The sequence below is a fragment of the Ischnura elegans genome, chromosome 11, assembly GCF_921293095.1.
Source record: "Ischnura elegans chromosome 11, ioIscEleg1.1, whole genome shotgun sequence".
NCBI lineage: Eukaryota > Metazoa > Arthropoda > Insecta > Odonata > Coenagrionidae > Ischnura > Ischnura elegans.
In genome coordinates, this window is record NC_060256.1 from 50,279,182 (window position 1) to 50,291,952 (window position 12,771).

The 12,771-nt window shown below is 40.2% G+C and overlaps 1 protein-coding gene across 2 annotated transcripts in view; it reads right to left on the reverse strand.

Moving 5' to 3' along the window:
* LOC124167962 (homeobox protein SIX1-like) overlaps nt 1–12,771 on the reverse strand; it is a 142,466-nt gene that overhangs the window by 92,357 nt on the left and 37,338 nt on the right. For both annotated transcript variants that reach the window (XM_046546034.1, XM_046546033.1), the window contains exon 4: nt 8,999–12,148. In XM_046546034.1, the coding sequence (XP_046401990.1) occupies nt 8,999–9,633 (635 nt within the window). In that variant the 5' untranslated portion in view covers nt 9,634–12,148. The remainder of the gene's footprint in view (nt 1–8,998; nt 12,149–12,771) is intronic.

A 12,771-nucleotide genomic window follows, 5' to 3' on the forward strand; every position in this document is an offset into this window, starting at 1 on the left:
ATAAATGAAGAGAGATATTTTGCCGAACGGATAGAGGTGGGTATTCGTTTTTCCCTCAATACATAAAGGACTTTAATAAATGCTAGTCGTGGTTTCGTTGGAGGATTTCCTTTCTATGTGTAAATGGCTGGTGTCCTAACACCGCCTGCCACACGCCCTTCAAGCGGCTTGCGGGATGTTATGTAGCTGTAGATGTATATACTTGAGTCACGGACCATAGCAGAGGCAAATGCAAATTAACCACTAAACGGAAAACGCTAAACAGGAACACACTGTATGCACATTAATGTTTTACATATTAACTGAGGAGAAAAACTATGCAAAACACGCCGTGCATCTTAAAAGATGCACTTAAAACAACCAGAGTATAATATAATGTAAACGGAAAACATGCAGGGAATCGACTAGAGTTATTACAGAACTAGAGCCCACATACGGATACAAGCAAATACTTATTAAAAGACGGTGTAAAGAAAGATAGCGCCAGTCGAAATGGTGAAAAAATCTTATCTACAAAAATCGTCAACATATAAGTTCAATAACCACATGTTTACCACATTATCCGCCTCGCAAATTTATCTCAAGTTATAATAGGTAATAAAATGAGCGATAAAAATGTACACGGTTTCTTGGACTACTTGAGAGGAAAGCTCAAAATACATCAGTGCCATTTCCTTATTGATTCAAAAATAAAAATATATACTATGAGTATCTTTTTAAAAAATTGCGTCTGATTATAACGTTGATTTATAAATGAAGAGCTAATCAAAATACCACAGTAATAAGTCATCGATAGCCATTTTATCTGATTGCATTAACAACCGATGGCAATTCATGGCTTTCTATGAAAGCAGTTAGCTCTGCGGCGCATTGATGCCAAATTTCTCCAATTTCATTTGAAGTTTTAAGGGACAGCGAGAACCCCATAGCCAGGCGATAAAGCAAATTGAATTACGCTGACTTCAACCGGCAAAGCCGACGGGGAAACAAGCCAAGCGATGAAAATCCTACTACTCAACATGAGCTCAATTGAATAGTGACAACGTTAAGGGGAAAATGCGTAATCTGAAGAGAGAATTAGGCACTTGTTGAAGACCCTTCACCGATCCGCCAGAAACCTTATCGAAGCTGACGCTCAGAGAAAATAGTACCACGTCCAAAGAGAATAAATGCTATGCCAAACAGATATCACTAAAAATAAAAAGCTATTAAGCTTTATTCACACGTATTTGGATATTTAGATATTTCATTCAATTTATCCTGTTACATTCTGCAGCAAAATATGAAATAATTACGTGACAAGGAAGAATAGCCCTTGATTTGTCCCACTACTGGCGTGCATAAAAATAAAAATATGAAAGCCACGAATTTAAGAAATTTGTACAAAGTCAAATCACAATCATGTGATCTAAGATAGAGAATTAATTTTAACTATTATCATCAATTTCTAAATTAATTCCTCCGTTTTCAAACGAATACCAGGAAAAAGAGTCACACTACCGATGGTCGCATTGCCAATTGATAATCCAATCCTATTGATAATAAATGCTGGGTCATAGATATAATTACAAATAATAAGCTATTTAGTTTTCTTCGTTTGCATTCAAATATTTAGTAACTCAATATTCTTTCTCTTGCTTCGTTTTACAGCAAAATATGAGATAATTATGAGACACGGAGGAATACTTCTTAATTTGTTCCACTACTGGCGTGCATTAAAAATAATACGATAGAAGCCATGAATGTAAACGGTGTTTAGAAAATCAATTTACACGATAATTCGTGTTCTCAGATAAAGAATGAATCTAAGTGATTATAATTAATTACAAAATTAACTCAGTTGTTAAACAAATACAATTTAAATGTGTCCTGCACCTAAAGGAGGAGTTTAACCGTAACTATCCACTCTCATGGGCAAGGCGGCAGCAGTTATGTATTGTATTATAAAACGCAGTGTTTAAAAGAGAGTAAAAAATCATTACGCGAATGTCCGCTTGGAATCAAACACAAGGTCGGATATCGGTATTGCTGAACTCCTAAGAATTTAATGCAAAATAATTACGGCTTGAGGAGCTTTACAAGTCGGCTTAGGAAAAATACCATGAATTCTTTTCGCTAATTACTTAGGCTTAAGGAGATTAAAATCCAAGGTGACTCAAATGATCAGATGAAGATTATTCTAGATATTATGTCACGGCACAGTCGCCTGGAAAAAGCAGACAGCTAATATCATATGATAACAAGGATGTATAATTGCTACATGATACTTGCGGATACTGTAAAAAAAACTACACGACAGGATAGATTTACGGCAGCAAATGATGGGATTACAATAACGTAACTAACGAAGGCAAAGGCTTCAGACTGAGCAACCAATTATTCGTTCAGCGCAGAAAACCGTAAATAACAGGAGCAAGTAAAATTGTTCTTGAATTCACAAAGTGCTAGTTATGGGGTTTCTGCAATAAACCATTCAATTATTTACAAATATCTCCATAAAATACCAGTATTGATTTACTTCAATATGTGATCCGGAGGCAGCATAGGAGAGCCAACGACTGCACAAGAAAGAGGTGGTAGTCATATCGCAAGGAAAGTCCATGAATATTAATGAGCATTTCAATTACCCTAACGCGCGAAATAACGCCAGGTTTAGCATAAAATAATGCCTTGTTTGTTTTTAGACTTTCGCTGCGATTGGATGCACTAGTATAAACCACTTTCGGGATAACTGGGGAGTGGGATGAATTTAAATGCTAAAATTTTCGTTCCTCTTGTTGGGAACGTCGCCAGAATGAGCTTTTGAAAGTCTATTGAACGCAGCAGTACAACCGAAAATTATTGAAACTTCTGCAAACAACCTTGACGTTAATACAGTGGCACCGCGCATACGAGGACACTAAAAATATGAGTAATTTTTAAAATTAGTGAATCATTCAAACGTCAACTTCCAGGTTATCTTTCGGCTGTTACACCAATATCAAGTACAAAAATATTTTTGCTGATACATTTAGATTGTAGAATGGAAAAAATTGAAACATCACTACAACATTTTTAGAACTAATACTTGAATGAAGTGAGGGGGGAAGAGATATATTTTCTGTACTCGATAATGGTGTAACAGCCGAAAACGGTCAAAAAATGTTAAAAATATTTTGTGGAAGTGACAAAGTCTATTATTGATAATACGGAGCTCTTCCACCACGTACAAGCTTCAAGTTTCAATTTAGACTCAATTTACAGATTAGCTTTAACCTAACTTCAGAAGTATAAAAAATATTTCCTTCCACAGTGGTGCTACAGATATGAGAGAGCTATCGGATGGATAACCCTGAGAGTGAGTGCCAAGCAGGGTGTATTTATTTTATTTAGACACTCCATGCCTCCGTAAACAGGCTCTGCGGTCCTTTTGCATCGGGGCAAATAACATTTAGCCACGATAAATTACAAACTCCTATGTCGTGGATACATATTACCAAGACGGGACTCAAATGCATTGAGGAATTGTCGCTAGACAAATATTTTCGTTTGAATAAAATTCTGCTACACTTTTATAATGTATATTACGTGTTTTGATGCAAATGGACGTGTTATTTGTTCGTAAGTACATTGCGTTCAATTGCGAGGAATATAATATCAATATCATAAAGTTTTTAATAATTTAAGTTTAATGGAAGGATGAATGACTTTAACTGTGCTGGCCAAAAATCTCTCACTACGTATGGAACCGCTAAAAAGTGATCGCAATTAAGAAATTCCAGGATTTAAATATCCCTAGGTTTGTTAATTTGTATTCGAATGATAATTTTAATACGTTATGAGTATTATTATTACCATTAAAACCGGCGATCTTACGTTTAGAAGGAGTTGACTAAACCCTACCGTCAGTGATGCCAGAAACAAGTTATTTCGAAGGGCCCAAGGAGACGGAAGGAGGAGTTATCACTAAAGGGCTTTCGAACTTGATAACGCACACAATATGAGACATTATGAACGAGATCTTTCAAATCGAATGGATCTTTTACGTGAAATTGAAGGACGGCAAAGGACTGCTACAGCTGCATGCGATAACGGACAGTAAGGACGTAAAGCAAGCAGAAGAAAGTTTGAGGACTAATTGAGCGGGGAAGGTTTACGATATTGTGGCGGTGATGATCACCGAAAGGAAATCACGAAAGGAAGAAATGAAGATCATTTACCCCTCCCATTTGTATCATAACAGGCGGTTATGGAACCCCACCATATCATGATATTCATTAAAACTGAGTGGACGTTGAAGCATAATATTCCAATTACCCTAAATGACTAAAAGCACTGCCCATTTGATTTAAACCTTCTAAACTGTCAAATATTGCGAACAAGCGTAAATAATAATAATATTGAAGGTTTTCATTGCATAACTGGACACACAACGGACTAGTAACCTTGGAAGCCACGTAATGAGCGGACTATCGGAATATGCATTCAACTTCATTCTTTCTTCATACTTTCTTAAATTTTCAATTTTTTGCCGATTAACTCAATAGAAGTTACTCATGGTAAAATACACTTATTCAAAACTTTGTCATTTCCATACACATTATCATGAGTAAAGACTAACAAGATTTGTAAGAGGACACACTACTAAGAACTGCGCCATACTACCAAGCCGATTCATTAAATTAATGGAACCGAGGAACAATAGTCAGTCAGTGGTTGCAGGAAAAATGTTTCCATAATTTAGCAAGATGGCTCAGTGCTAATGTTAGTCATTAGCACTGAGCAATCTTGCTGCATATTCACTACACCTGTTTTTGAATGCATTTATTAAGATATTTTTAATACAAAGACATTTACGCTCCTAACAAAATTACTATCAAAGTAATCCACCGATTAAGGTAGTTTTCCACGGAGTATTTAAGACGCATTTTGGCAGCCTTTCCATCCTTCATTTACTTCCCTCTTCAATTCACAGTATGGCCTACTCCCTTTCATTCTATCCAAAAATCCAATTCTCTTCCTTCCTCTCCCTCGGTAACCCAACATTCTACCCTCTAACACCGTTTTCAACATATCGATGGCTCAGTTCTAACAACAACTATCTCAAAAATAGCAGATTTTCAGGAGAGCAAAAAATCGATTATATTTGTTACTTTCACACTGATATTAAAAACCAAAAGTTCATAAAAATGAAAAAGAGGCATTCATTTGAAAACAAAGAGTTGTTTGCCTGCATTTTATTTTTTTAAATGTTATTACGCTTTGTTTGAGCTACCTGTTTCAAACCGGCCGAATTTGAGATAAGTACGTGTTGTTAGAACTTAGCCATCGATATCCTTCCCACTAACAACTCGCTCCATCTATGCCTTCCGTCTCCTCCGTATCTCATCTAAAATCTGCCTGTCCTCACCCACCACGTCCAGCACTTCGTCGTTCCTCCACCTTTCCGTCCACTTTACTCTCTCCTTACTAAAGTTCCGTTCCGTAAGTGTCCATGTTTCCTCACCATAAAGCGCTACACTTCAGACCCTTTCCTTTTCTAAAAACATTTACATAACGATCCTGCCATAATCTCATTCCTGTCCATGAACGTCACCGCGTATATAACAAAAGAGGATCCAAAATACAAATACGTTGCCACCCACCGCGCATTTAAATGGGTTTACAAAAGTCGCCACTCGCGTCGCTGACGGACAAATTGACTCGAGTTTCACGGGGAAATAAGGTATAATTAGCAGTTTTTACCGAAATTTTCAAGCAGGATGATGCGATCTATCAAATGCATAACATTTCAATGCTATTCCTAGCAATTACAAAGATTGTACTGCAAAACATTGGAAAAAAAGTTAATCGCATTGCACTCATCACCGCGCCGTGGACAGTTTTAAAAAACCAACGATATGGCAACAGAAATCAGCCATCTATGGAATGGAACTGGGCCCCATACATGCAGTCCCCTTGAACGCACCACAAACAAATAAAGTACTTCAATAATTCACGACCGGATTCATTAGCATCAGGAGCCATCACTCAAGGGATTTCGAAAACTGTTTCAACGCGGGTTAGATGGAGAAGCAGGATCCAGCGTGCCTGCCTCAATCTGAGATTTCATCGTTAGGCCAAATGCCAAGAGACGATTAACTCCTCCAATGAAATATAAAAAATGGCAGAGAAGCTGGTCCATTCCATCGCGCTGAATAGGATTTCGCAGGCGTGAGGCCGTGGGTTGTACGATATTGTTCTCCCCAACGTTTGTGCTGATATTATCCCTTACGGTGCGAGTGCCGCTAGAGAGAAGTGGATTTAACAGAAGCGGCAGCAGGAATGATTAATAAATATTGACAATATTGAAACACTATTGCAGAAGTTTTGCATACTCTGTAAATTATTCTTGAAGTAGCACACTACTTGCATTACTTGTGAGCTATTGCTGCTGTTTCAAAGCCAGCCACTAGAATGACACACGAACAAATAAATTTCCATGTTATTTTCCGACTTATGAAGTATTTTTTGACATCTGCTCATTTCCGCGGAATAGAATATCATACTTGACCAAACTACAAGCTTATTTATTAACTGGCCAACTTAACTCCACATTTTTTACAGTACTTACATGCAACTCGCAAATTTCATATTATTAAATGGAATAATAAATATTATATTACATTTACTTTTATCCACACTTTTGTCGCTCGGCTCATCACCGCCGAAAGAGCTTTTACGAATTCCTTTGAGATCGCAAAACTGCGCATTTTTCCAAGCATAGATTTAGTTGCATTATTTCGTAATTTTAAAAGTCCGAAGTTTCTATTAGCAAAACAAAACTTACTTGCGATACCCCAGAAATCTTTGGAAAAAGATTTGCACTCATACTAAACATTACATATTACTTTACTTAAACTACTCATTACAACGCTAAGCATGGATTGAGGTCGATGAAGCAGTAATAATATGTAGTACATAATGTTCTATAACTGCAATGGCGAAAAAACTAAGCCAAAAAGCCACTCAAACTTTGTAGAATACGGGACATGCAAATGCCGAACAACAAAATCTTTCGACACTCATTGTCATGTCTAGGTTCAAAACTATTTTTTCTCTGCCAGTTGGTGTTCCTCATAAATTAGCCAATGGAGTTTTAGTTCGGCTGATTAAAAATTGGCTAATTAACCACTAGGAAATTGAGTTTTTATCAATAAATATAATTCAAAAATGTAGTTAACAACTATGTCCTATATATTTGTGTTGTAAGTTAAAAAATATATTTATTAAAATGTAAACTGAATCAACATTCAATGGAAACAAACGTATTTAAGTAATTAAGCCATTTTTTGTTTGTTTGAATGAACAAAGGATCTGGCATTCCTGTAGATGGTCATCCCGTACAATATTTGGAACAAATGGCACCCAAATACCATAAGAAAATGGGTAATTAAAACGATATTATGTATTTATGTTATAAATATTTTTATTAAGCATCGTCCCTTGCTAGCAAGAAACGTCGGGTCACGATAACCCATGTTAAAGAGCAATAATACGAATAGTCACATTATGCATATTCCGATAGATTGACACAAATCTTGCATTAACAAGAGTATTAAAATTCTTCTAACAACTCTCATGCAAACAAAAAGAACAGAGCTTCATAAAATTACATTCTCTTCTTAGCCAAAGGATGAAGATATGCGTAATAGTAACTTTTAATTGTTGACCAAACAGAAAGGAACCCTCCACTGACAATAACCGCAGGACTTAGGAATGTATATTAACTAGGTAACATGACATATTAAAATAATAGTAAATATAAGAGGGATAATTTTTAAGAAGCTCAGCGTCAGACAAAACCGCTGACCTCTAATTAGTCACACAATTGCAATGTTTTGCCAAGCATGCTCGTATTTTAAAAGACAAAACTAACTTCATTGTTAACCTTCACGATCGAGACGAGTTAAAAAGTAAGCAATCATTCATAATGAAACACAGCGTAAACACTCTTACGCTAAGTGTGGAGTTTTTACTATTAAGTTTCACGATGCACTTTAGTGACTTCGACAAATCTACGCCCGAAACGATTTCTAATGTAATTACATTCAATTCCCGACCCAGGAACTTCTCCACAACTACACAATGAACAACATACATATAATAACGAGCAGATTACCTACAGGAACTGCAAATAAGAATATTACGGAAAAGGATATTACCAGAGCCTGAGCACATATCGTAACATTGATTTTCAACTGGGGGACATTAGTTTCAATTGTTTTTAATCAGCCAAACAAAAGCAAAGCTAGGTAAAAACCCCAGAGTGGCATACGTTCCACTTAGTGGCATATGTAATGATTTATTGTAAAACTTTGGACGAGCAGATGTTTTTTTAGTGACAATAGCACGAAGGCATTTCTGCAGCCCTGATCACGCGACCATGTCGCGTCCATTTTCCCGTCTGCAATAAGCTCTACATCATTCGCAGAAACGACGAATAAATGAGATAGGGCGACTTGTAATTGTTTTACCTCAGGTAAATAAGTCCTTTCCAACGTTTATAAATGGAGGGCAAACAACCGAAAACGAAACACATTACCGACATGGACAGTCATGAAGAATAGTCAATAATATTGGGGTTATTATGGTAGCATCGAGTAGAAATCCTTCAATCAAATTAGTCATATATTTTATAATCATACAAATTTTCAATTTTCTCAGTATTTATAATAAAATTTATGCTCAGTACTTAGTTCAATGGGATACAACTAAATGGCTCGCGGACATGAGAAAAGGCCGTATTAAACGGGGCACGTTATTGCGCAATCTGATGTGTATAAGAAGGCGCAATAAAAATTGCATCATGTAAAACGGTGAATAGCTAGAACACATGCGAGAATACGAGACGGCAAAATAGCCCCAGCTCTTACTCTCGCAATTTCAACATTTTCAGTGATAACCTGCGTAATGACGTGCCCCATGTAAAACGGCCTTAAGGGACGAATGTTGGTAGGTGTTTGGTGACGTGACTCACCCGTCCTTCTGCTCGGCTGCCCTGTCCCTCTGCCTGCGGTTCTTGAACCAGTTGCTGACCTGCGTGGTGGTCAACCCCGTCGCCTCAGCCAGCTCCCTCTTCTCCCTCGGCGACGGATAAGGGTTGTGCGCGTACCACTCTCTCAGCACGGACCTCGACTTCTCCTTGAAGCAGTAGGACGTCTCCTCTCCGTCCCAGATGGTCCTCGGCAGCGGAAACTTCCTCCTCACCCGGTACTTGCCCACCGCGCCCAGCGGACGGCCCCGGAGCTTCTCCGCCTCCACGTAGTGGGCCTTCAGCCACAGCGCCTGCAGCTTGGGATGGTTGTGTGGAGAGAAGGGGTGGCCTTCCAGGATCCGGTACAGCTCCTTGAAGTTCCCCCGGTGAAACGACACGATCGCCTTGGCCTTCAGCACACTCTCGTTCTTGTGAAGCTTCTCGCAAGCGGGTAAGGACCACAGGAAACGTCCCAGCCTCTCAACGTTCCCCGATTGCTGGAGCACCTCGCAGACGCAGGCCACCTGCTCCTGCGTGAACCCGAAGGAGGGCAGGATGGGTCCTCCGCCCCCGAGGGGCGAGTCGGCCCCGACCAGCCCCCCGCCGTCCGAAGCGGCCGGAGGCGGCGCGACAAGCATGCCGGACCTCTGCGAGCTGGCGGCGGCCACGGCTGGCGAATACAGGCAGCTCAAGGGGCGGTGGTGGTGCGGCGCAGGCGGCGGAGGCGAGGGGAAGACGGGCGTGGGCCTCTGCACCACGGTGCCGTGGTGTCGGTAGAGCGGTGGGTGGGGGGCGCCCGGGCCGCCGCCTGAGTGGGGAGGTGGCGCGGGGCGCACCCCGGCGACCTCCTCAGCGGTGGCCGGGAGCGAGGGAGGCCCGGCGGCGGGGAAGCATTCGGCGAAGGAGGGAGGAGCCAACGCAGAGCCGCGAACGAACACAGCGGCGGATTCGGAGGGCTCTACCAGTGCCTCCCTCGGCGGTTAAGTCACCCCGGTGGCGGGCGGATGGAAGCCGATCGCTCAGCAGTCTTCGGTCTCGGTACTGGCGAAAACTCAACCTGGAAATGGCTGAAGATTTCTCCTAACCGGGATAAACCAGGCACAATCCAATGCAAAGCAAAAAACGAACAATGGGGGGGGAGGAATACGGCAGTACGCTGTTAGCGAACTTAAGGTGAGCACTTGACCGGCGGGAGAAACGTAAATGGATTCCTAAAAGCGATGAACAGATCACTCAATCAGCAAAAAAACTCGTGTGGAAGTGAGTGGAGTCGGGGACAAACACAGCTGGGGTCTAAGCTCACTCTTGGCAGCTTGAAACAGTCACTTAACCCTTGAGAGAAACGTTTTAAACAGATCACAACAATGGCGACGACAGGGCGCGAACGCGGCTGAGAATTTCAAGGTCCTTCTGGGCAGCCCTCAAGTGAGCACTTGGTCAGCATGAGAAACGTTCTTCAATCCGTAAAACGACTGCTTTGCAAGGAAGACAAAGATGTGGACCCAACTTCCGCGTTGAAACTGACTGTTGCCCAAAAATAGTTCTCACTCCTAGCCAGCATTCCCGCAAGCTTTTAAAAATCCTCGTGCAACACCTCCCACGACGAAATAATCAGCATGGTCTCTTTTACGCTTGGAACAGGAGTTAATTTCCACCCGTCCTCTCTTCTCCAAGACTTCGACAAACAGGCCCCGCTCCTTCGGCTTAAAATAGTGCTTACTTACTCGAGGACGAAGAAACTCCACCCCCCTGTAAAAGCGTGAATAAATAACTCCTTCAAGAGAACGTGATGGACTCTTCTCCACTCTACTGCGGCGAAATAATCATTGGTGAAGTGAGCTTCACTTCCCCCAACGAAGCGGTGTCCTTATTAGTGGTGCACGCCGATTATTCAGTCTCTTGGGGTCACTCACAGTGTGGACATGGGGGTTGACGTCTCCAGACACCTTCAGGTAAGCCGACAAGAGGAGTCACACGTACGCTCCGCTGTCTATGGCGTCCGACTCGTCAGTGAGAAGGCGCGCGTAGGGTGCAGACGGTGCTGCCACGTAGCGGCTGGCGAGAGCACCGCCCACTCAGGCCCCGCCTCCCACCCTCCCTCTGTCTTATATGCGCTCACCGTGCTTCTTGTGTTTCTAGGTGCGGAAAGGGGGCGGGGGGAGAGTTTCACGACATGGAGCCGTTGAGGACTTGGGGAACAGAGGTGAAAATATATTGGCATTTCATAAAATCCCAGACGATCATAACATATCATCAGGGAAAAAATATAAAGGGGGATTTTAGTGATCCCTACGATAATTTAACATACGGACATCTATACAAACATAAAATTTTCATAAAAAAAATAGCGATGATAAAATGGAAAAACTGAATTGACGAAGTCTGCTGAATGACTTGTGAAGGAGACCATACCGAAAAAAATACCACAAGCGTCTTAGGACCTAATAAACGACTATCGATGAAAATATGAATCAGTAATGAAATAGTTTAAGTTTGAAATGACAGCAGATGATAGAAATGATCTTAAAGTGGCGTCGCGCAAAAATTAGGACACACACAGTAAAAATGGACGACGGAATTTCCAATCCGTACCTTTGTCTTACAAAACTCTAGCTTGTGCACGTTCAATTACGATCGAATGAAATGTTTCACGACGCACCACACCCGGTCCAAATTATAGGGTTTTCTTGCGATTATACGTACAAAAATAGTTCAGATAAAATAATTATTTGAGACATTAATTGCATGAAATTCTCATTAATTACATCAAAACTTTCAGTGGCCTTAAAAAATACACACCAATAACCGATGATAAATATAGCTACACCTAAAATATAGATCTAAAAATAACTTAGGTTTGAACTAATGCTACATGATTTTTTTCCCGGTGATAGTCGAAAACGTGGAAGGAGCAGAAACTGCCTATCGACTTTTTTCTCAATTTCAACACCGATCATACATAGGAGGATTTCGCTGCTTAGAGTGCCTTTTTTATTTTGGTTAGCGGGTATCCTCCGTCATATATAGAGGTGGAGTGACCCTAGGAACAAGATATTTATAATATCCTCACGAACTATGTACTCAGCCAGAATTACCAAAAGTGCCTAACGATGACGATGATCTCAATCAGCAATCCGGAGCAAGAAGTGAAATCTATAACAAAAAATAAAAAAGGGAATTAAAAATAATTAACCGCACATTGCTCTTATAACTAAAACTAAGTTTCACTTTCACTAATAACTAAAACGTAAAACATTTGCATATGGAATATGGACATGTGTCACAGTTCAATTTGAATGCAGAACGAGGTTGATGAATCAACTTCAGTTGTTGACGAACAATTTTATTACACGATATTTCAATCTCTATTCTTTCCGAGATAAACAGTGGACATTACAATAGGTAGGTACTACGAGCAGGCAGGTACTCTAATAACTGTCAGTTTCGTTTACATAACAATGATGTAACCTCTTTATTTCAGATTAAGTCGCCCCTTTGTCTACTTAAAATTACAGTAATGACAAACGAAGTGAAGCACTTATTATCAATCAGCAGTACCTTGGAAAACCACATACACTAATAGATAAAAAAAAGGTGTTTAAAATTTGCAACATCATTTTGACGTAATAAATATACAAGAACGCATATTTTTAGATGCAGGTTTGCGCGAAATTAAAACAAACCCTTTAGGCTTATGTTATTATATATTTTTCTGCCAAGGACAAAATCCGCTGACGATTGAGCGTACACTTAAGGATGCACACAATACAAATAAT